Genomic DNA, 26,192 nt, shown 5'->3' on the forward strand with positions numbered 1-26,192 from the left:
ACCGCCAGTTCGGCTTGTTCTCGCGGTCGACGTTTAGGGAACGGGACTCTTCTACCCGAAAGGAACGTGTTCCAGACCAGACGGGAGTCTTTTCACTCTCGTCCACCTGATTGGTTGTTGTTGGCCGCCCGACCGTCTGTCTTCGACGCCGGTTTATTACACCTGTCTATCAGAGCCGCGACCGCGAAACCATTTCCAGTTTGACGTGCTTGTAGCCGGTTGAAATGAATGGAGGAGAGGCGAACCAGCTGGTCCCACTGATTGCACGGTTGCGTAATCGTAAACGCGATGGAACGACGAAGAGTAGCAGGATTCGAGATTAGATTTAATCCTCTTGTTGGGGGGGCCGGGATGCGGATAGATTTCCGTGCGAATATCCATCGAGAGTGAAAGTTGCTCTCGAATGATTGTTAATTTTTTTTTAATCTCGGTTCGCCCTCGCAAAAGATCGAGAGAACACTCTTGACAGTTTTATCTCTTGTCAAAACTCTTGTATTTCTTATATCCTTGCGATGAAAAGTATAACTAGATATGAGAGCAATTTTCTTCGAAAGAAATAAAAATTTGAGAGTTTTATACACGTTTTTTTTCGTCTCGTTGCGTTTTTTATTTCTATTAATAACATTTCTTTTTTAGAAATGGAGGAATTAAAGAGTTATCTTTTTTTCTCTCGTTTTTGTTGATTTTCAGATCCCAGACTGCTCCTCTTCCCACACGTTTCAATCAAGTGCCATACAACGCTCAGCAGAAGACTGTGATACGCATTACCTATGCCTAGAATCCGTTCGTTCATCACGTAGACGATATTAGGACGATATTAGTCGAGCAAGATCGAAGAAGAGTGGGAGGCTCGGTGGGGTACGCCACGTTGATAAGAAACGCCACGATTAGACGAACTGGAAAGAGAAGTGGAAGACTGCGAGGGAGAATGTCGACTTGCACCGACGAGGCCGACAACGCACCCCTGCACATGCAGGAGGCTCTATCCCCGGTTAGTTGTCATTAATCAATATTATCATTAATAATATTCATTATTTCTTCTTCTTTTCTCTTGTAATGTAACTTCAAAATTAATTATGAATCGCACTAAAGAATCGTACTAATCGTATTCGATTAGCTTGATTAAAAAAAACTTAAACTCAAGAGTCGATCAAATTTTTGACTTCCGACTAACACATTTCGTTCGTTTATAAAAATTCCACGATTTTAAAAAAAAGATTTACTCCACACAAAGAAGCAAGTCAAAGCTTGGAGGAAGAAAAGATCTCGATAAGACGCTTATTATTGATGCGTCGTAAATCGTCGGATCGGTGTAAATATTGTTGAAACGCATTGGCCGAGGTGTGGTGGGATATGTGTGTTCGTGATTTAACTATGGACCGTGCACCATCCACGCCCCCTTCGATTTCGACAATTCACGGAATGCGATGGAACATTGGTTCACGGGTTTCTTCTCTCGTGTGTGGGTCATCGTTTGACCTTCCTCCCTTTCTCTTTCCTCGCTGGCTTCCCCTCCTCTCCTATCCTCTCTCTCTCTCTCTCCTTCTACCGTTTCGTCGGTGTACCACCCGTTGCGTGAAATAACGAGAATGGCGGACCCGACGAGATTATTGCCAGGTTGCGTTGTTTCCAACGCTGGAACTTCTGGAAGACGACCCTGAAACGTCCAATGATGGACGAGGGACGTTGTTTCGTGGTATCGAGGAAGAAGATATCCAGTGTCGATATCTTTTGATTTGAAAAAATCAATCAAAAAGAAAAAAAAAAAATAATGAAAAAAATATCGTTTCTTCTTCTCTCTCTCTCTCTCTCTCTTCTTGATTCGATTAATAAGCTGGTTAATTTGTATTCACGATCACGTTTTGCGTTTTATTCTCGACTGGTTGGTGAACGATTGATTTTGATTGGGAAAAAAAAAAAGAAAATCAATCAATGGAAGAATATTGTTTTATTTATTGGTTTCCATCGATGCGGTTAATTCGTGTTCACACGTTTCTCCGTTTATTCTCTCGATGGGTATATAAGTTGGTGTTGGCCGCCTCGTACATGGCAACACGGCAGACAGATTGATTTTGGTCGGAAATATTGTTGGAAGAGAGTTAAAACGCTCCAAGATACGTTGACCCCTGCTAGTCACGCTGTTGTTTGCCTTTACGAAGAAGAAGAAGAAGAAGAAGAAGCTTCTCGGGTCCTGTTGGCGCGAGAAAAGGTGCGTCATAGATCGTGAACGCCGCTTTCACAAAGAATTTTCGGTCTCCTCTGAGAATTATTTCTCTAAAGGTGCGTGTAGGAAGATGTATGGACCGCTATGGTGTGTCGAGGAATTTTAATATCTTGGTCACTATTAAATTCAGGTTAGATATAATTTTATTAAAAAAAAAAAAAATCATTTTCGTTACGAACATCTTATCATCCAACTATTCAAAATGATAATCGTATCGATAAATAATCAAAAAAATCAAAATCAAAATTCTCAATATTAAATTTCCATTAACCAAAGGGGCAAAAGATAAAAGAGCGGAAGGCCTTTAAAATAAAATACAAGAACTTGTAGATCCAGCATCGATATGACGTCAGTCCAGGGCCCCATTTCTAAACGAATTCCAATGGCTTATCGGGTTTAAGGTGATGTGTATATCGTATCCCGGACGAGGCCACTCCTCGCCTGAAGAGAAGCCCGAAAAAAGATCCTCACTGTCACCTGGCCGCAGGTTTTTAACCTGACAATAATATTATACCTGTTGCTTAAAAGTGAAACTCTGTAGGAGGACGAAAAGGCCGTTATTTGCGTGGCGTTGTTCCACAATGGGAAAAGATCATCGTGCGTAAAAACTTTTGGCTCGTACCTAAGTATCTAATGGACGCTCTTCGAGGGGAGGGAGAGACGTTATCCCCCTCCCTCTCCCCCAAATCCTCCCGTGGAATTATTACGCTTGATCTCGTTCGTGAACACGATTCAATGGTAATGGGATGGAATTCGAGTCGTTGAGTCTCGAGAATTCGACATTTCTCTCTCTCTCTCTCTCTCTTTTTCTCTCTTTTCTTTTTCTCTTTTTTATTTTAAATAAAAGCGAACGATCGAAAAATTTGATCAATTTGATCGAACGTAGAATAAATCTTTTCCCTCGTGCACGATTCAATTGTATCTGAAATTATGCATAAATTAATATGGGTACAAATATATAGGTTGTTTAAAACTAAAATATTCGACGTGACGTAGAATGTTTTAGAAATACGTTTCTTTCCATCTCTTTCTTTTTTCTTCTCTTCTCTTCTTCTTCTTCTTCTTCTTTTTTTTTTTATAAATTAATTGTTCTTATCACGCCCATTCAATTATTTACATTCTTTAAGTTAATTTTCCGTTTAAGGATTCAGATAATTCGATTATTGTTTTTTTCCAAGCTCGCATTAATTACAATGATTTATTACTACTGGCTTGCGCACGTAGCATTTTATTGCCCATAAAAATAAGAGGCAAATGCAAACAAACAGGCGTTAAACCGTTTACTAGCATCGGTTATGATATCTAACATAACGCAAATTTATTTGGATTTTTTTCTTTAACCCGAACACACTTGGTTAAAACGCGATAAATCAAATCTCTTTTCAAAGTTTAATTTAATTGAAAAGAAATTTAATTAAAAATTCATAAAAATTTTCTTTTATATAATACGATCGGGGAAGGGAGAGAGAGAATGAGAGGGACAAAATTTTCCATCCCAACGATGAGAATCCCATCGTCTTCCAACATTCTTTCGCGGAGGCGAAACGGTACGTACGTAACGTACCTACGTACGTACGTCCATTCGTGTTGCCACGAACCAAGGAGAAATGAAGGAGGAGGAAGAAGAGAAGGAGGAGGAGGAGGAGGAGGAAAAGGAGGTGGTGGAGGAGGAGGTGAAGGAGGAGGAGGAAGATTTTGCTGCGTACGATGACTCGCCGGATTTCACGTATACCTGATACTTGGGACGAAGGGAAGAATGCTCGTTCGAGGATCGTGCTATTCATTGTTCAAGTAATCGTCGGGGACCACTTAATAGAATTCGTCGGGACTTCCAATTCTAATTTTTTCTTTCTCTTTTTTTTTTATTTATTCCATCTTTTCTTTGGAAGGAAAATCTTTGTTTCTTTTCGCATCTCGCGTGGAGTGAATTTAATTTTTTTAGAAACGGGGGTAGTTCCACGTTGAATTTCTACAATTTTCGATAATGGAGAAAGAAAGAGAGAGATATAATCTCGGGAATTTTTAGAGAAACTCGGAAAAATTTTGAATCTGAAGAAGAATTAATGCAAGACGCGCGATAAGAAGTTCTTTTGAGAGGTAGGAAAGGTTTGATAAGTCTGAATAATGTAAAAATTGGTGGAATAGGGATGAAAAAAATTTAGTAAAGGGAGGAAGGGATAGCAGTGAAAAGGTATTATAACAGAGGCGACTTTGACGTCTGGTAAAATACACAACTGATGAAATCAACCGATGGTGAGGATCGTTCCAAAAGGATTATGGGGGGCAACTGATTACTTTTCCCCTGGTAAAAAAACGTCGCTCTAACCGTTCTGAGTAGTGTATAATGGGAATGGAATAATGGTAGCAAGAAACTTAGCGAGAGTTGTTTGGAGATATCAATCAAAGATAATGGCGGTAGAAGAATTTTTGTTTCTTTCTCGGCTACCAGGAACACGACGTATCTGTGATATTGTGAAAAAAAAAAATATGATTTATTGCTGTGTACACACTGTAAGGATCCACGGTACACGCGATAATTATATGAACAGTATCTTAGTGTCAACAATAATGCACGCTTCTTGTTCTTAAATTGTGATTGATGACGTACAACAATAAGATTTCAAAGAACGAAAGAGATTACGAAACCCTTCGAGATTATCACTGATTTTTCATTCCAATTTTAACATTCTGAATATTTTTTTATCCGGCTTGTTCTTCGATTTTCAAAAAGAAAAGTCGAATTGCATTGTGAAATTCTTTAATTTTTCGAATCAATAATGTTTCGAGTTGTGAGAAATTTCTCAAAACACCAACATTCGAATTGAAAACAAAACCTTGATTACTTCAGAATTTTTAAATTTTCGAACGTTCATTCTTCGAACTTCGATTATTATCAAATTTCCAAAATATATTCATATTCGCAAACACATTAAATATTCCAACATAAATTCCTCTCGTTCCACAATCCCATAAATCCTCCACTCCTCGATTCGCCGCATACCTCATCCTCGTCCAATACCAAACTTCCAATTCTACTCTTGAAGGAAAGAAAAAAGAGAGAAAGAGAGAGAGAGAGAGAGAGAGAGAGAGAAAATTCTGCAATTCTTCGGATCGTAAAACGAACCGAAAGGGATCTGCATAAAGCGTAAAGTGAAATAGCGGGCATGTTTACTCGAAAAAAAAGGAAAAAAAGAGGAATAAACGATGGAGATATTATGATACGATCGTCGACAAGCGTTCCTAGCAATTCCATTTAACTCGCTTGCGGCCATATTGCATGCGATACAACCGAGAGAGAGAGAGAGGAGAATTAAAAAAAGAAAGAAAAAGAAAGAGAGAGAGAGAGAAAACGACAAAAAAAAGTGTATCACGAACAATCACACAGATATTTTCATGATTACCGTGAGTGGAAATAGCGACAGGAAGTCGTACGAATGTACAGCTTATAACTAATAATTATTTCGGATCATAGGCGTGTCACGCGTTTCGTTGTTCAACGTCGCAGCCTCGATTAAACGCGGATCCACATTCTTCGCGACTAATAAACAATTATAAACAATTATGAGAGTCGTTGGAAAGGCTTGGGATCGAACGTTGATCGTACAATGATTTTCCAAAGCAGTATAACTGCTAATTGAACGTTTCACGCAGGCGAAAAAAATTATTTTAATAGAAGCTGCACCGGGGAGATTACGTATATAGCTCACGTATATAGCCGAGGATATTTTCGTATCGAGTATTTACACTTGCGTTTTACACTTCTAATTAAAGCCTACGCATCTATCTGATCCCTGGAAATTTTATTTTATCCTTTAAATCCGATAATGAATCCGATCAGAATCGCAAGAGCTAATTCTCGATAATTAGAAATAAAAAAAAAAAAGCATCAAAACCTCTAAAATAAAATTTTTCAATAGAGATATTATAATCGTAACAAAAACCTAGCAATGATAAAACTTTCCAATTTTCAAATTGCCAAATCATAAATTTTATTCAACTCTTCCCAATAATCGATCCAAATCAAACCAACAGATCAGGGAAACCCATTTCGAGTCGAAAAAGGGATTAGAAAAGCCCAAACCCTCGGCTGAACCCCTCCCTCCTCCTCCCAAAAAACGAAGAGAAACCAAAGAAAGAAATTACCGCAATAACAGAAACGCTGACAGGTGTTCCGCTCCGTGGACGAAGCCCTGTCGTGGAGGAGCGGCCGATATAACAAGGATTGAACGGTCGATCGGCAAAAACTTCTAGACGATCGTGTACACCGCGTCTCGGTGCAGCGGGCGAGGAGGGAGGACAACGGGCAACAATGAAGGTCTCTCTACTAGGAGCTAGGACGCGTACGCGAGCAAGAGAGCAGCAGAAAGAAAGGCCCTTAACGATTCCACGTATCTTGGTGCTGGCGCAGCTGCGTATTCGAACGACGTGATCGGCAATAAGCGAGCGAGCGAGCGAGCGAGCAAGAAGAAACGGTCGCGCATCCGCCTCGACCGACAGAAACAGACCGGGTATCGGCCGACCTGGAACAGTCTCTCACGGCCAGCAGGCCAATTAACTGTTATTATCAGCCGGTTCTTGCGTGTAAACAGAGGCTGGCCTATGTGTTAGGCGCATAGACGCTCCCTTGGAACCGCTACTGTCTCTCCTATCGGCGAAACGATTGATTTGGCTCGAGAAAGCTTCGAGGGTAGCTTTGGGCGACGCTGTAAATGGGATCGAAACGCGGTCAATTTTATCCCAATTTTTGAAAATATCTTTTGTTCGATGATGTTTGTTTGAGGTTCTTAGAATGGAGTGGTTCGATATTTCCTCTTCAGGAAATGTTTGAAGATGTTTGAACCTCTTAGAAATGGAAATTTGGGAATCTATGAATGACAGATAATGATTCGAATGAAGAAATTTCGAAGGGGAGTTAGATTTGATGATATTTGATCAAGATTCTTAAAATAGAGATTTAATAAAAAAAGAAAAGAAAAAAGAAACAGTACTCGGATTGAACAACTCTTGTATCTCCTTTTTGAAACAGAATTGTCTAACTTGTGTATCAGAAGACAGTGAAACCGTCTAATACAACTTTTTACAAGAGTTATCGTTTTAAGAAAGAAGTTTTCAGTTTGTTAGTCCGAGTAACAACGTACAAACATATGGGGATACAATGATACCGATGGATGTTTTTTACCCACCATCTGTTCAAGCTAGTTGTCCATGCTCGTGTCGCGGATCATTGGTCTCTAACCGTTTCTTTTTATTCGATCAGCTGACCGCATTAGTGTCCGCTGCAAGCAATTTATATGCGCTTTACGAGGACTACTTTTTCTCCCCTAGAACAATATGATCATCGAAATGGAAGAATATCGAAACTCGATCCAAACTTTTCTCTTAGAGAAGTTTTCTTCTTTACGATTTTTAATAATACAATCGATGATTTCAATAAGGAATCGAACAATTTCCTTAATTCCTAAACATTATCATCACCACTTAAATCATTCAAAATCGTTCAAAATAACTTATTCCAGATCAAATGCATTGGAAAAAATAAATGGAAAATAGAAGATTAGGGAGAATCAAAAATTTCCTTCATTCCAAATCGCCGCCCAATTACGAAACAAGCTTACGTAACGTTACGTCTATTCCAAATTACTCGTAAAAATTAACTCAAGTAACTGAAAAAAAAAAAAAAAAAAGAAGAAGAAAAAAGGAAAGGAGGAAGAATCGGAAGACGCAAGGCCAATCACCGTCTAATAACTCTCTAGAAACGAACGCGCCTCTCCAACTGCTATCGCGATGGGTTACGTAATCGTCCACCTTGACAGCGATATTAGATTGAATCTATGGTACAAGGCCGTCGCCCCGGTCGTGTACTCACGTTATTTCATAAATATCGGCGAGATAACATCTTCCAGGAGGCCGTGAAACGTGTACGTATATTCGTAACGAACCCTGCGCCCGTGCCCCTTTTTTTTCTCTCCTCTACCCCCTCCCCGATTCGACCAATCGACGGTGTCGTTGCCGCGTGTAAAACTAACTCGTAAAAACTAATAGATTCGGTGACCACGGACTACGTGAATCAACGGTCGACCAAACGATAAATTTCCCTCGAGTTGGCCGGCTTATTAGGTTTCGAATCAAGTCGGTGTACAGCTTTCACCCGGCGAGTATTTAACGTTATGACCATGAGAGGAGATTTCGTGATCGAGCTGATTAATATAATACCCCCTCCCTTCCCCCCTCGAGTAATTTACTCGAGTAATTGTTAATCGTAACGTCGAAGATTATCATTCGAAGGATAATAAGTTTATTGGTATAAGTAATTGATGAATAAATTTGGTCCATTGGTAATTTCATTCATCAATTTTTAGCGATGTTTGCGATGGTTATGGAAGTGATGATGTCTTATTTTGGAATGATATGCAATATTTTCGAAGAGGTTATCCTGGATCGTAAGAAAAATAGGATTAGAGATAATTTCAAAGTTATCCTTAGATCTTTCGTTTCTATAAAATTAAAAAGAAAAAAAATTTTTGGATTGTATCAAGATCGAGAAAAAAAAACGATACTATTCGAATTCAAAAATATCATAAAGATAGCATAAAGATACGAGGACTGTTCATCGAGTCGTAGATTATTCGTCTTTAATCCACCTTACGAAAAAGATTCGCATTTAAATATTTGCATTAATATACGATATATTAAAAAAAATAAGAAAAAAGTGTACGCGTATCTAAAATATAATTTCAAACATATGTATATATATATGTACTTGAAATAATACGAATTCCAAGATACCATTAATCAACGCGCTGTAAAATTGCATTCGTGGAAAAAAAAAAAGAAAAAAAAAAAATAACTTATCTCGTTGTCTATACTCGAGGCGATGACGAGTGAAACTCGAATATTAATCGGATGACTCACGATGTTGTTAATTATGTTAATGGACGATGGATCGTAAATGACATTGCGCGTCCGAGAGAGCGAACACTGCAAGAAGAGGCGATTGGTCCTGGGTCAATTTAACCTGATTCCGCTTGGAAAGCGCCATAAAACCGTCAACACGTGGGAAATTCCGAACGACGTCGTTAACGTGCGATGGCGCACACTTGTTTAAAAGGCGGCGGCAACTTTCTGCTGCGCTCCTCTGACTCCCTCCTTCATCGCTTCTTTCTCTACCCCTTTTTAATAGGACGTTTTAATGGCGGAATTAACCGGCAAGAAACGCAATTTTACATGTCAAAGGATAGATATATTTAATCAGGGATAATCAACGATGAAAGAAACGACGAAGGCTCGAGTCCTGGAAAATGTGACGAAGAAAAAGAACCTTGTATTTTCGTTTATATCCTTTTTTTTTTCTGTGAAGTGAAAACGAATTGAAGCGTTCAATTTTAACATCGAACTAATATAATTAAGAATACATATGTTTTAATTAATTATTATAAAACCGCGTATTAAACAAATTTTCTTCCAATAAAAAAGACGATCTTGATTCGCTTAGAATTTAACCATAAATTATTCCATGGGATCTGGTATCATAATCTTCGGACGATTCTAGCTTCTACTTGATTTAAAGATAAAAATCCGACGCAACATTCCAAGAAATCAACCACCCACTTCAAACCAACTACTTGCAATAAAACCCTCGAATCCGAATCGATTATAAATCATTTGATAATCCCGCAAATTTTTCCAAATCCCCGATCGTATCGACGCAAGAAATCAAAAGCAAGAAATGAAAGTAAATATTACACATGCGTACGAAAACGTTTACACGTTCCCTGAATTTTCGTGACGAATAAGGATCACTTGCGATGCCTTCGCTAGAAAGTCGAGTGATACTTTGATCTTTGCCTAGTTTCGTGCAAAGAAGAGAGAGAGAGAGAGAGAGAAAAAAATATTCGACGGACACCTAGGGGATTAATTATTCGAGTCGACTTCGGGCCGGGACTGGTCTCTGCGGACCGATTAGCCGGGATTTTTGTCGCGAGGCGATTAGCATTCGAAAATGTTACGCCGCCGTTACGACACGCGGTCGGGTGTGCAATATATAAATTTCCGTGACGCGAATCGGCGAACCGTGGATCGATAAAATGGCAATTTTCTGGACGCAGCAGCCGCTCCTCTCGAGGCGATGATCGAGAAGCTCTGGAGCGGTGAGATTCGGGCAAGATACGTTTAACGAACGACTTTTAGGGGCCGTTAATGGGGCGTTACTTAGTCAGTTAAAATGTTAAAGCCGGAGAGATATTTCGTAATTTGCATCGTCGATAAAGCGAATGATTCTTTGCTATTTATGCGAAGCTGTCGCGGATCTTTCCTTTTCCAATCTTTCTGCGATGATGGTTTCTCCATTGAACGAATCGTACCTTTGTCAACTTGAAAGAAATCGTGGCTGCATTGAATCTTGAACAAGGGGTTGAAGGTTGTCTTTTCTATTCTAAGGAGAATATGTCCTTCAACTCCATCAGTATCCTTTGATCTATTCGCGCGAACAGGGATTTCGAGCAATTGTTATTACAAATTTTTGCCCGATGAAAGTTGAATATCGAGGGAACGAAGAAAATGATGGTTATTTAAAAGTTGGAACGAACGATGGATACGAACCTCGTTACAGGAGCGTTTTTTGCATAAGGAGAGAAAGTGTTGGCAGAAAAGTCTGTCGATAAATCTTCGCGAAAACTTCCTTACAATGTGTCTAGAACTTTTCTACTAATCGTTTATGGTACCCGCATTCGTGCTCCGCAGACGGTCGACGGTTGATAAAAAGACAAGTCTAGGTGAGAAGAATAAAAGAAAAAAAAAAAAAAAGCAAGTACCATAATTGAAACTCGTCGTCTCGCCCAGTTTCTTTTGAATATTCCAATTACGAACGATAGTAGGATACAGCCAATAATAACGTTCGTCACGTACGTTAGCGGTGGAAGCTCGCAAAAACCGATATTGATATTTAATAATATATTATCCTACGTTAGTGTGTCTATTCGAAACCAATGATCGCAAATTCTTCCACGTTCACTGCACCGCGCTTTCTTATTCCATCTCGAAATATCTCAAATACCTCGTACACTTTCCATTTCCAAATCCACCGACCAACACGTCCATCTCACCCATCATTAAACACACTCACCCCCGTTTATTCTTCTTTGCCCCAGGTGCAGGAGGGGCCAGTGTCTCCGGCATCCTCCTCGCTGAGCAACCAGAATCAAAACGAGAGCGAGCAGCAGGTATTACTCGCGACGATGCAGCCTGTCAACGTTCTAGACCTGCACGAGCCAGCCACAGTTCACTCGCTCCATCCCAAGTACCATCATCACCACCACCGCCATCACCACCATCACCACCACCACCACCATCAACAGCAACAGCACATCCAGCCGGATCCGGACGACGTCCAACAGAGGGGCGACGATCCCGACGGTCGAGTGACGCCTGGCGCCGACCCAGCCGCCGCCAACACGACGCTGGGCGTCGGCGAGCACAAGATGATCGATCTGATCTACAACGACGGCCAGAAGACCGTCATGTACACCCACGACAAGGAGATCATCTACGAAAACGAGGCGGATCGCGTCCAGGTGGTCGAGTACCCACCCCCGCCACCCTCGCCGCCATCCCCCTCGCCACCCTCCGCGGTCACCAGAGCCGGACTACTGCCGCCCGCCTGCGTCACACCCAGATCCGGCTCCGCGACGGCGTTGCACCTTCATCATTATCCCCAACTGCAGTTGCAACACGAGGACGACCTTCCACCGGGTGTCCGCCACGCGGTCAACGCCACCGTGCCTAATTGTGGCGCGGCTACGACGACCACCACCGTGCTGGTGCTCTCGGAATTGGTCGCTGCTGACCCCGCCGCTGGTGCTGCCGCTGCCCAACAACTCACCCTCACCGCCGCCGCCGCCGCTGCCTCCCTTCGTGCTGGGTAAGTTTTTCATTATTCTTCTAACAGGGTGTTCGATTCTCGTTACATAGCGAAGTATATCAAGATCGAACAGTGTACAGTGTCGTATCAGTCCACGATGCGAGATAGGAATCCGTGGCGGGCGACCCCGCCTCGCTACGGGGTCTACATACCCTTCGCCAAGGCGTTCTCTTAATATTACAATTTCCCATGTTGTTCACAAATCCACTTCTTACGTTTTTCCTATTTATCGCTCGAAATTCGTTACCTTTCCGTCACAAAAACGTGTTTTATGTTATATATTAATGGATAATATCGTAGGCACGATTATGTCAATTTATATAAATTAGAATTCGAATGATATTTTGGAGAGAGATCAAGGATCAGAATTCGAGAAGAAAACGCAGGAAGCGTGGAACGAATCTTGGGTTTTTAACGAATTGGAAAAATGAAATTCCGAGGTATGGCGAGGGAAGGGAATCGCGAGCTAAGTACGAGAAAACGTACTGATTGTGTCGCGCCTTAATAAGCCGTAAAATAGCCGCGGAAAGTGTGTCTGCAACGGTAGCCTGTTCGCGGCCACGGAAAAATCGAACAGCCCTCTCCTGCGCGCGCGTGCACACGAGAAAGCACGTTGAAACGGCGCGCGCTATCGGCCTCGTGTATCAGCGTCGACAATTAACAATTATTGCGCACACCTACCCGCGAGCATGTTCGCGGATAAGTCACGTTGCTGCCTAGAATTTATTATTAGGACGCCGTGTTCTATACGCATATACAGCATCACGCAGACACGGTGTGCCCTGCAAGGACGTTCGCTGATCGATAGATTTCTGCCGTTCGACTTGTCAGAGTTATTATTTAATCCTCTTTTGTGCTCCGTGAAATTGTTTTTTTTTTCTTTTTTTTTTTTTAAATTTATGGTTTATTCATACTCGTTTGATCGATTAGGTTTCGATCGAGTTTCGTTTACGTTCGTAAATTAGGCGCCATTTTTAGATTTTGCGTAAATTCCATTTAAAATTGGCATCAGTCTCCGAGATTTACATTTTCTCTCCAAATCTTATTTTAACTTTGCAAAGCTCGAGTTTCGAATATCAATTTTGCGCAATATCCATTCGGAAAAAATTTAGATTTTGCATTCTATTAATCGATCGACCATTGCTATTCGACAAGGTGATAAATAAATATCATGATAAATTGATAATTCACGTTTCACGATTCATCGATAATTCTTTCGATATCACGTGGAGACAAAACTATATTTGTTGTTCTCCGGTTTATAAATTCACGATGAAAAAAACTGTTCAACATATTCATGAAAATCGCCCACGGATTTCTCTCCCTCTCCCTCGGATACGTGCGCAGCACGTGTGAGATCGTCGAGGTACAATAATCCACGCGTCACACATGCGCGCGAAATATTCTCAAAACGCAATTAAGATCTCGATCGGCTAATTTGTAACGTTTCTCTATCGAGCTCGTATCTCCATATATCCTCCATGAAAACCGTGCATTGAAACCGCTGGAGAACAATGTTATATCTCAGTATATTTAGAAATGACATTCTTCTGTATCATGCACCGTACGTTTGTGCGATCAATCGTGACGCGATAAATAACTAAAAAAGAAAAAGAAAAAATATTAAATAAAACGAAAGAGGGAAATGAAATGCAAGTATTGCGATAAAATTGGAATACTAAATCCCTAGTTATGCTCATTTAATCCTGTCAGATTTACAAGAGATAATAGAATTTTTCAGAATGACATTCACTGTTCCTTATAAAAAAAAAAGAAATAATAATAATAATAAAAACTACACAAAAAAATACATGTAATTTAAAATGCATCTTTAATCAAACACTAAATTTTTATTACGAACGAAAAACATTCTATGACTTTTTTTTAGTACAAGTATATATATTTAGAAAAAGAAAAGAAAAAAAAGAAAAGAAAAGGAAAGAAACAAGAATCGAACAAATTCACGGTGCATCACATCTTTAGAAACAGCTTGTACACGCACATACATCACGAAGTATCGTGAACCAATAACCATTAAACGCGCACACACCTTGCTCTTTTGCAATAAATAAAAATCAACTGCAATTAATCGGCTGTAAGATATGCACGTGGAGACCTTGGGGGCCTTCGAAAACAACCGTGTCTCTTTCTCTCCCCACTTTTTCCTCTCTCTCTTGTCTTTCCATCTCGCTCACTCTCTCTCTCTCTTTCTCCCTCTCCCTCCGCCTTTCTGTCCCTCTTTTTACCATTTATTTTTCACTCTGCCGATTATTATAAATAGAAATATTCCTTTCTTCTTTGTTTCTTTCGTACCACCATTCTTTTTTGCAACGAGGTTTCTTCTCTCGTGTGCGTGGACAAGAAATCGACAAGAAACGTTGGGTCGTTGTTTTTCGCGATGGATCGAGGAAAAAAAAGTAATAGCATAGTACGAGAGATCTTCGAAAATAAAAATTTTCGAGTTTCCTTTCACTTCGATCACAGATCTCGTTGGTTCCTCGTTCGATTACACGGCGAAGGAATCCATATTTATTTATTACGTATTAAAATTTTAAATATTTGACAGGCTCATTATGGATCTCGCTTTATTTTATTTATTTATTTTTTTTTTTTTATTATAATTGTCGAGTTGAGAATTATTTCTTTGCCGTTTCGGGATCTCTTAATTCAACGTCCCACATTCCAATTATGCAGAGATACGTATATTAAAAGCACGTGCTGATTCCGATTCAGGACGCGCGCAGTAAATGTGTTTATTTGTCAAAGATTACCGCATGAATATTTATATAATACGGTAATATTTATTGATATATAAACACACAGATCGCTGCATTTCCTGTTGTTTTTACTAGCCAATGCTTGTCTCTTTTTTTTTTCTCTTCTTTTTATTTCTAGAATAACTTCCACACGTTATTAAATTTCTTACTATAACGAATTATTATTCCAATTGTTTCTTGAATTAATATAATCGAGTCATATTTATTTATCGAATCCAAGTATTGAAAAATTATATATTTTTGCCCATTTGGATCAGATCAATCGTTATCCAATGATATCAAATAACAAATATATTCAATCGAGTTCAAAGATTCATTAATCAAGATCTATTGAATCGACAATTAAATTTTTAAAGAATTCAATCACGTCGTGATCTAATTATCCCTCTTAAAAAGGAATGACTCACAAAGATATCTTAAAGAAATACACTTTACTCACGATACAACGCGCGAAGAACGATCAGCCTCTAATCGTCGAGAAGGAAGGTAATCAGATTATAAAATCTCGTTGAAGCCTCGATGAAGTCTCGGCCACAGGCCGACGTGGAATCTGTCAGAAGAGCAAAGATCCTCCCCGTATACGGTCGTAAGCTACTTATTCCGCGGCTTAAACGCGCGCGTTCACGAAATCCGAAGCGGATTTTCGATTCGAGTCGCGGATTAATCGTGGCGATAATCCGCCAGTCAGAGGGGAAACAGCGTGGAACAAAGAGATCTTGCTTCGAACTCTGGGGCGCCATCTGAATCGTTCAATGGCCGCCATTTTCGCCCATTTTGTCCCCGTTTCTTGGTTTCTCCGATCGAAACGAGAGAAGACTGGCGTCCAATTAAAATCCTCGACTTTGTTTATCGCGCGTAATTACTGCTACTGGCGAGGGAATATTGATAATTAATGCGCTCATATTTTCACCACCGTTTGAATATTCATTAGCTTGGAAAAAAAAAAAAAGTCAAAGTCGATGACTCTCGGAATCTTTATGCATATTAACTTCCATTACACTGTGATAAAATGATGAAACTTGGTATATAATAATATACACTTGGCTCGTAAACTTTGTTTTTTCCCTTCGGTCACTTTAAGATTATTTTAATTGCAAGGAAAAGAATTTTTTTCCCCGCCAATATTATATTTTGAATATATTGGAAAAATGGTAAAAAGGAGTTTGATTTATACGCTATGGATATTATTTCGAACGATGAGAATCGATGATTTTTAATTCGATTCAATTCAGTTATCTCGAAGTTAATCTATTAACCAAGACAATTATATCGACGATGCGTTCTTCCACACGATTTCTTCTACACGATCGCTTTTTGTAAAAGCGATCGGTCGTTGAAAAATCCGATAAACTAAATTGCGATACGCGGCATAAGATTAAAATTAAAAAGAGTTGAGCGAGTATCCCCTGCGCGATGAAATTTGCATATATTTCGCGCGATTCCTCGATTCCACGATGAAATTACCGATGATGGCTTCGACGACGACGTTCGGGACGAGCGTTTCTCACGCACGAGAGAGAAAGGGGGAAAAAAGAAGAGAGGAAAAGGAAAGGAAGGAAAGAGTCGAACCACTTTTCGTAGAACACATTCTTTTCGTCCACGAGCACGCCGTTTCGCAACGAGGATTCGCGATTCCTTCCATCTATCTCGTCGCGTTTTAACGGCAAACTTCTCTCGCGAGATCTCGTTACGCTCCTTTTCCAGTGAGTCCAAATTGCCCGCCGTCGATCTGCGAGCCAGTAATTAAATTGCAACAGTCTCTTTAGGTATTCACATCAAACGAGGAACGTAACTCCTATATACCCCTTTCTTATCGTAGCTCCTTTTATCGTCCTCCTGAACTGATTCTTCCTAATATTCTTACAGAGCAAATATATCTTACACAATCACTGGTCCATTAAATCTTCGATATTAATATTAATTATTCAAAAATTTCTTCGATCATTAAACGAATATCGTTCGAATAATCTCCTCTTCGAGAACAAAAACTTTCATCGATTCCAGACTTTCTTATATATACGTACAATTCTTCGCTCGCGTTAATAAGGATGGAGAGGGGAGCGAAGAGAGAGGGCAGAAAATGGCCTCCGTTTAATAAATCCTCGGCGGATGGACGGTTGATCCGAAAGAAAAGCGGGACCGCTCGAAGGGGCGCGCTCGTAATCTATGTTAATGCGGCGGAGGTGGGTGAACCGGGCCCGGTAATAATAGTGTTTTCGAGGATGTGACGTCACGCGCCAACAATACAACAACCGAAGCAAGCTGTGCACGCGCTTTCGGCGGATTATTTATTTGACAGAACTCCCCGCGGGCCGTGTCTGCCGTGTTTACGGCCACGATTGCAACGCTTCGACCCCGCGTTTCGTTCAACACGATTCTCCTCCATTCCACCATTTTCTCTTTCTTCTTCCTTTCTTTCCACGATTCACTTCGCGAAACGAAGAATCCCCTCTCTTTCCAGAAAGATCTTCGAGATTTCCTCGTGATCAGAAATTTTCCATTTTCGATCACAACTCTCCCTTAATCGCAATATCATAATTCAATATACCTTTTTTCTTTTAAAAATTTCTCGAGGAAAAGGAAAAGAAAAGGCTCGAAAGGGATGGCTAGCCGCCCTTCCTTTTACATACTCTCTCTCCTCACCGCAACACGAATCACGAATTTTCGAGTTTTACCGAGGAGCCGCGTTTCGTATGCGCGGCAAATTGCCGTAATGACGGTGCACCGCGGTAAAAAGTGTCACGTTCGCGGAAAGCAGAATGTAAGCCGGGCATACGTCCTCTCCTCCCTTTCCTCCTCTCATCCCCTCCTCACGTCCTCGCCGCTTCTTGCGCACACGGCTCGGAGGTGCCTTTGATCCGTCGCGTTTTCAGCGATCCCTTGCCTCTCCCTTTCGTATACATATATGCGCGGTTCTCGTGTTGTTTTTGCGGGAGGCAGGGGACGGGGGGCCAACGTCGAGGGAACCGATGTCGAGAAGAAACGATTATGTATCCCCGGCTCTGGTTCATCGATCGATGAAAAGTAACTCGTCGGAGCGATTTTCGAGGGAAGAAAATCTTGATGTATCTTAACATCGGATTGATTTCCAATGGATTTTAAGCTTTCAATCGAACGAGGGGGATTCGGATATAATCGAAAATAGATCGATCGGATAATGAGATTGTCGAGACGTTAATATAAAGAAAGATTGGAATTTTGCACGTTTATATAGGCCATTCTCGTTTCCTTCCTCTCAGATAGTTAGATAAAGTTCGCGCGCCAACCGATTTATTAACCGAACCTATTTATCCCTCGTGCAAATAAATTGCGCCAATTACGCGCGATGGATAAATATAGCTAAATGGCGATTATGGCGCTAGAAAAAAAAAGGAGAGGAGGAAGAAAAGGAGGGAAGAGACGCGAACCGGTGCACAGGATCCCCGGGAGATTCTGCAACCGATAATATATGCAAATCAAATTAACATCCCCGCGCGTATAAGTTAATATCCTTTCCTCTCGTGGAAATTATTATTTTTATTCTTTACGATCTTTGCGCCGTGTCGAGACGTGCAACTTAACTTTCTCAAATTCTAATGATGACAACCGATTAACGACGACTCCCAATTCCCACATTATTCTACATCTAATAATAATAATCGTAAACGCGTGTAAAGGAAAAAATGGAGAGAAAAATATTAACCTTAATTGCTATTGTCAAGCCTTTTGAGCGCAGGATATTAGAAAAATTTGAATTTTACTTTTCTTGGAAGGGGAAATTTATTTTGCGATTCTAAATTCACTAGTAATAATCGTAAATTAATTGTGTAATAGGAAAGGAAGAAGAAGAGAGAGAGAGAGAGAGAAAAAAAAATAGAAAGAATCGCTACTGTGAGGTCTTTTATAATTATCCTTAGGAGCGGTATAAATGCGGTATTAAAAAAAAAAAAAGAAAAGAAAAGAAAAATTATCTTACCGTATAATAATTTTCTGATAATAATTAATTCTCCTATAAAGTATAATAAATATATTTTATATCGGAGAATTTTTCGAAATTATTATTCTTCTTTTTATTGAAATTTTCTTCAAACTCTTGTAAATCCAACATCATTTCTCTCCTGATGATTTACATTTATTCGTACAATCAATTTTTTATCGTTTCCATCTCTATCAATCATTCGACGAGTATTTTATAATCTCGTATCACATCGATTAAGTGTTGGAAAAATATTAAAATCCTCCGCTGCTTTTCCCGAAAGAACATCGACCAAAACCACTTTTTCCTCTCTTATTACGTATCGTTGCTTATTACGCTCGTCGGACCGTGACGATCTATCTCCATCTATCTGCAGCCAATAACGCGCTCTAAAATTAGATATAACGTTTCCCAATATCCTACCCTCTTGCGATCCAGTTGCCACTGTATCGTAATCATTCACCAATGGAAATCGGGTGACGTAAAGACAAATTCTGTTCGTGCTGACCGATTACGCGATGTAAAAGACAGGATCTGCCCTCTCGTGTATAAATATGTATATATTTCCTTGCATTTACACGCAGAAAATGCACTTCTTTTCCATACGTGTTCCATACGTTTCATCCTGTATCTTGCTCTCATAATTTACGCATAATTTCTCCTTTTTTCTTCTTCTTTATCTGTTTGACGAAGAATTATAATGATGTAAGAGGAGAAAAATTTGATATCAACTCTTCTTCAAAATTAGATTTTCTAAATTTTCTTTACGCAAAATAATTAAATACGTGGAATGAATCTCGAATAAATACACGAACATCTGCAATCGAATTATTTATATTAGAAACGTATGTATCTCTCGAGGAAGATCAATTAAAGAGAAACATTTACGTTCGATTCGGTCCACGTTTAGAACGTTGGAAAAATAATCTTTAATAATTTCCTTCTTTTCAAACGAAAAAAAAAAAAAATTACTCTAAAATTTTATCTCTTTTTCAGTGAATCAAATCTAATTTACTTCTCTTCTCATCATTCCAAGATGAATTTGAATTCGACCTAATCTTATTACACGAGAGAAACTAATTCCTCTTTAAAACCTATCCTCCTTTCTCTTTCCTTCTTTCCTACATCATAAATCTATCCACGTATTCGCATCATGTCAATCGAATTTACGTATCCTCTTCCCTCCCCCCCCAAAAAAAAAGATTTACGACACCTAAACCGAGCAATCCTCCCCATCGATGGAAACACGTTCTCACCCCTGTCGCGCCCCCCTCCCCTTCTACATGCAAGAGCCGCGACGACGTCCACAGCTGGCGATTTCCCAAACGATTTTAATTGTACTTGAAATGGATGCACGTATCCCGTCCCCCGGCCTGCAAAAGAACTCCAATTAGTCGTCTTGGTGGTGTCCTTATGTTGCCTCAGCCCCGTAAGAACTAATGCCGAAATAAGGGAAGGGAAAGAAGTGGCGCGGTCGGCGAGCAAGCGTGCGTGCGTGCGTGCGTGCGTGCGTGCACGCGGCGCGTGCAAGAAAAATCTCGCTCGATGAGGGGAGGGAAGAGGGGAGGGAGAGGGCATTGCGAGCCAAGGGGATACGAGGTACATGCCTGAACGTATTACTCATACCCCGCCGACTCGAATCCTCTCATCCTCGAAAGCTGCTGCTCCCCCGATCGATACCCCGCGCTCCCCACGATGAACTCTCTAGCTAGGCCTGAATCGAGATGCGTTTCTTGCTGCGCCGATCCCTCGACACGGCGGAAATCTCGATCGTTCGGCCCAACACGTGGGAAAAATTTAGGTTTTTTTCAGCTTTAGCTTGGAAAATAACTTAGAATGGAGGAGGAGGTAGGTAGGTAGGTAGGTAGGTAGGTAGGTAGGTAGGTAGGTAGGTAGGTAGGTAGGTAGGTAGGTAGGTAGGTAGGTAGGTATCTCTCCCCAAGCGGAGAAATTGTTTCGACGCTGTATAAGGGCTGGGTGTATCCTAAGTTAAAAAGAGTTAAAAAGAGGAAAGCTATTAACTTAAGTTAAGTTGAAAAACTTAAAAAAAAGAGGAGAATTTTTTTCTTAATTTCGAGTGAACTGAAAGGGGGTGAAATTGAATTTTGCTTGACCAGGAGATTAGTCGGTATTTTGGAGGCGATTCGAAGTGATAAAGAAAATTTGAAGGGAATTAAATGAGGATCTTTTTCGAGGAAGATTCGATATGTTGTATTTTGAATCCTCTGTTGCAAAGGAAAAAGGGAAAGGGTATCGAGGATCGTAAATTTTTTAAATTATCCATTGATAGTTCGATAGAAGGCAAATATAATTGATCGATAGAACAGATTGCACAATGTATAACACAATGCATTGGAGCTTCGACTGATCGAACTGATTTTATAAAAGCATCTAACCACCGCTATGTACTGTCTATTCTTAACGCACCGATTCAAAAGAGAGAAAGCCTATAAAATGGAAAGCGAAACACATTCTGATATTCCTGTACATATTAAAATAAGATATAATATAAAAAGAAAGGTAGAAACATCGATTAATAAAATTCCATTTGGATTTACCATGACAAAAAAGAATCAGAAAAGAATCAATTTTACGATGATCGTTCTTTCGAATACGAAAATTACTTTAAAACTGTCCGAAAACGAAAATTTTCCATTAGCCACGGCTTATATAGTTTGAAAAACGAATAACTTTTTCACAAAGTAAAACGACGATTCTTTATTAAGATCTCTTATCGTTTGAAATAAACGACTTTGTTTCGACTCGATTCAAGAATCACGTTAAAGGATAAAATATCGGTTTCTTCGTTGAAGAAATATCGAGGTTAATAGAGTAAAGAGATTGTGATAAATAATACATGCGTTTAACGCACACACGCGCGTAATGGTATTTTTTAAATTAATCGATATTCACGGATTAATTGTTAACGTGATTATTAAGCGAGCTTATAAATAATAAATAAGTATAACATGGGTATATTTACCGCGCGCCGATATCTCCATACGACTCGTATCGTTACCACGCCGCAACTGCCGGAATTTCTCCTTCCAATATAAACACACTTATCGCCCGAGGGCGTCGCTAAGAGACCACGCTTCTTATCTATTTACAACGTAGAATTATTGAACGTGACTTTCGATTTTAAAAACACTTCGCACCTTCCAATATTTTATCTCTATAATTTTAATATCCGCACACTGTTATTACTCAACGTTTTATCGATCTCGTGGAAAAAAAAAAGAAAGGTACAAATAATTAGACGAATTTTTAAGAAACTCCATACATAAATGCACAGATTTAATAATTCCATCGAAAAATATTTTCGAAAACCATCATTTACATAAAGAAACAAAAAAAACCTTCGTTTCGAAACGAAAAGAGAGAGAAAGAAAGAAAGAAAGAAAGAAAAACCTTCGATCTCCCGTTTGACGTGCACACACGATCGACCGTGACGAGGAGCGAAGAACGGTAACAGAGGTGAAGAGAAAAGGACGAGGCGGGCAAGGAGATGTGGTGGACGAAGGTGGAGGAGCAAGATGGCCGCCCATCGAGCAAGGTGGTACGGGGAAAAGCTACGACGGACCTCCGCGTCGTCCGTCTCTCCTGTTAATTCCCACCGGTGTGTCCTTCGCCTTCCTTTCCCCTCCCCCTTTCTCTTCTCTTTTCGAAACGCGCGCCTCGCCACAGGCCCCCTTCACGCGCATCTCCAGCGCGCACGCGCGTCCACCGCGTATATATATATATATAAAACCCTTCTCCCCTTTCGAGACCGTCCCGATTCGCCATCATGCCACGTGATCGACCAGCATCCCGACCGAGCGCCTTCGTGTTTTGCCACCAAGGACTGGACTACCCAGAAAACCGTCGCAAAATCACCCATCTCTACGTTTATCGAATTACGATGCTCCATCGACTCGCAACCACCAACAACATTTCTTCCTTCGTCCCCTCGATTCCTCTTCTCTTTTTTTTTTTCGTCGTCCCTTCTCTCCTCGCCCCCCCCTCCGTCCTCGAACGTCGATCGCGTTCCAACGCCGCATACGACGCATCCTCCACGTGATTCTTCCGTTTCGGCCAAAGGGGAAGCCTGACCTGATCGGAATCGGTCGAAAAAGATCGATCGAAAGAGAGCTGCTCCTCTCTCTGTTCGAGCAAGCTGAGAAATTAACGTGGATCTCTTCTTAACGAGACTCTCATTATCGAAACTTCTTTTGTCCTCCTTTCCTCTGTATTTTACGTTCCATGGAATGTATGCATACACACACGTTTTGCCTCCGAGGAACAATTAATCCGCGTGATTACAATCATTTCATGGTGCTCGAAATATGTGGAATATCGGTTTGGTGGACTGTTTAAGCGCGATATAAGGCTTCGAGTTTTTCGTTATTGGAGAGAGAGGGGGGAGGAGTCGAATCGAGACTTTCTAGAGTATTCGATGAACTGACGTAATAAACGCTTTCGTATTTTCTTTTAGAAATGAAGTGAATGTATCGAAGTATTATCAGTTACGTAAACGCTGCTTAAGTTTCTGAAACGGGCGATGGAACGGAGATAGAAAGATGCGAGGTTGGAATGTGAGGTTATGGCACGCGATTGTGTATATATATATATGCGGGTGCAGTTAGATCGTAGAGCCGGCACGTGATTGTTGTGGCGCATGGTTGCAATGCGCCGCGGTTTCATTGTATGCAACGCGACAATTCGTAATTCCATTATGTATATAGCGTACGTGTTATTGGCGGAGCTAGATCAGTGTTGTATCATATATTTTTCTTGTTTCATCCTTCAGAAAATTCGAAACTCGAGTAATAATGATTATATATCGCAAAAGGAGAGTGTGAGAAGGAACAAAACCGCAAGAAATTAATCTTGAATTTTTCTTAAGGAAAATTTAGAGTCGTGTTTTTTTTTCTTTTACAATTTTTTTTTTCTTTATCGAGAGATCCTGTCGCAATCGCTATAATCGAACACGATACTTTTCATCGTAACTGTTCACACGACGATAGAAATACCTTTAACGATACGTAACGATCCGTCTATCTATTATTATTTTTCTATAAAAATAATCGAACAACGTTACAGCTGTAAAAGAAAAAACAAAAGGTAAAAAATAATTACTGAATAAAATGTATTCGTAAAAATAATTACAATCTTTCTTCTAATACCCGTTATAACGTGATAATTAAAAATTATATCATCGATACACACCGATATAATCCGGATTTCGGTTGAAGTACGCATAAATTCGCAAAATATGGAGGGGGGAGGCTGGCCTGAGGCGGATCGAGCAGCCGCGATTTATCTAGGAACGCGATCGAGCAGTGTTTTTGCCCTGGAAACGTACGTAGCTGCGCCTCGCCATCGGATACGCGTAATAATACCCTTTAACACGACTTCAACCTAGGAATAATGTTGCAACCGCGGGAGGAACACGCGACTCTCCACGAGATAGGCACCGTCGTCCCTGTTCAGACAACGGATAAGTGATTTCACGGCATTCGAGGAACGGCTGAAGAAAGCGAATTAAAGGGTCGAACGTGGACGAACGAGGGCTGTGTGAGGGATCTCTTTTCCATTTCGTTCTGTTTTTCTTTCTCTTCTTCTTTTTCTCGTTCTACCAATTCTTGCCTCTTTCTTCGGTTCTCTCTTTCGTTCCGCTTTTTCTTCTTTTTTGTCTTCTACCGATTCTCTTTCGTTTCGTTTCTTTTTTTCTTCTTCTTTCTTTCTCTATCGATTGTAAGGGAGGAGGAGGAGGAGGAGGAGGTACAATTAGGACGATTGCGATCTATGGCGATCGAACGCGTGATTCTTCGAATGAACGGATGATGTGTTCTTCTGATTTTTCTTTTTTTAGATCGTCTAAGTCATGAATTTTTATCTGGTTTTTAACGTAAGATAAGATTTACGATAATATGAATTATTTACGAGATCGCGATAAATGGGAATATTTGTTATTCGTATCTACTATTAAGTAAATGGACTTGCGCTATCATAATTACTCTAGAAATACTTTTATAGATTCGAGAAAGGAAGAAAAAAATTAAATATTCTTCGTTCTAATGGGAAATTACAATTTATAATAATTCGTTTTGCATTAATACAGTGGATTCGATTTTATTACTTCCTGCCGATTATTAAATATTTATTATACGGAATATTTATGAGACAAACTGGATGGAGTACAACTATTTCCATTTATATTATGATTTAATTATTTGAAAAAAACAATGATGTCAAAGGATGTCAAGAATTTGCAGTATCGATGAAAACTCGATAAACTTGTAAATACTTGATTACAAAGTAACTGTATTATAAAGTACTCTGTTAAATTATATAACTCTAAAAATATATATATATAAAAGAAAAAAAATCTACAACAAATAATATTTCCAAACGTTTGAATCGTAAAATAATTGCAACCAATTAATATAATAAATAAAACCACTGTTCATCAAAGATCCACGTCCTATTCATTCTCGATGCGAGGCATATATCTCACAGCTACCACACCTCGTAAAACCGATCATCCGTTGATTAAACGAAGGGAAAGAAAGCGAGAAAAAAAGTTCCAAGATTTAATGCCCTTAAGTGCGCACCCCATGAATCACTTGTCTCGATTCAGCGTTCTCCGATTTATCGGCCGAGATAACGCGATGATCGATTTTTCAAATTATTCCCGCGCAAAATTTTACTTACGGAAAATATTTCGTCTCTCGATTCTTGTTCGATTATCGGAAAAAAAAAAAGAAGAAAAGAAAAATCGAGATAAAAGAATAGAAATATATACATATATATATATAAAAAGAAAAAAAAAGAAGCAGTCTCGTTCTAATCCATTCGACCGATTTAATCGTTTTAATGGCCGTAACCGTTACACGATTAATGCTTGGTTATCATGCATCGTAAACGCAAATTTTCCATCGAGAGGACGTTTCATTAATAAAACGATGTTCCTCTCCTCTTAGATAAGACGGCTCTTCTCCTTTTTTTTTCTCTCTCTCTTTCTCTCTCTTTCTCCCATCTTTAATCATAAACCTATCTAGTAGCAAACCTGTATAGGATTCGATCGAGGTATAGATTGATCGCTAGTTGGGTATGGATAAGACTTCGAGAGAAAAAATATAACGAAAATAAATAAAGTTACACACTGTTAATTGCGAATTCGACGTTTTCTGTCAATATTTCAATATCATTGCTGTCCCAAATATTATTCTTTTCTTTTATTTGCAATTGCAATTTTAATTAATCGTTTTAATAAATCCTCAAATATCGTTGAAATCAATCTCGAGTATTTTTGTACGAGTCAAAATCATTTCAAAA

General features: G+C 39.8%; 2 protein-coding genes and 1 non-coding gene across 13 annotated transcripts in view; 1 reads left to right on the forward strand and 2 right to left on the reverse strand.

The window, feature by feature from the left end:
* LOC100578665 overlaps positions 1-26,192 on the reverse strand; it is a 76,200-nt gene that overhangs the window by 20,863 nt on the left and 29,145 nt on the right. The window contains exons 3-4 of one of the 7 annotated variants that reach the window (XM_026440940.1): positions 2,847-3,146; positions 2,350-2,720 (exon numbers count right to left, since the gene is read on the reverse strand). The exons of 4 other annotated variants lie outside the window; for them this stretch is intronic. The gene's annotated coding sequence lies outside the window, so the exon portion shown is untranslated. Of the gene's footprint in view, positions 1-2,349; positions 2,760-2,846; positions 3,147-26,192 lie in introns of those variants that run through there. 2 more of the 7 variants (XM_026440941.1, XM_026440942.1) reach the window with 2 other exon arrangements.
* The window catches only part of LOC411079 (protein grainyhead), a 133,826-nt gene that overhangs the window by 3,857 nt on the left and 103,777 nt on the right, over positions 1-26,192 (forward strand). For all 5 annotated transcript variants that reach the window (XM_006562116.3, XM_394553.7, XM_006562112.3 and 2 more), the window contains exons 2-3: positions 691-991; positions 11,371-12,140. In XM_006562116.3, coding sequence (XP_006562179.1) covers positions 929-991; positions 11,371-12,140 — 833 coding nt within the window. In that variant the 5' untranslated portion in view covers positions 691-928. The remainder of the gene's footprint in view (positions 1-690; positions 992-11,370; positions 12,141-26,192) is intronic.
* Mir9866 (microRNA 9866) lies at positions 20,438-20,522 on the reverse strand. Its single transcript, NR_127347.1, has one exon. It is a non-coding gene; the product is annotated as a microRNA 9866 (primary transcript).

Source organism: Apis mellifera, linkage group LG5, assembly GCF_003254395.2.
Source record: "Apis mellifera strain DH4 linkage group LG5, Amel_HAv3.1, whole genome shotgun sequence".
In the NCBI taxonomy this organism is placed as follows: Eukaryota; Metazoa; Arthropoda; class Insecta; order Hymenoptera; family Apidae; genus Apis; species Apis mellifera.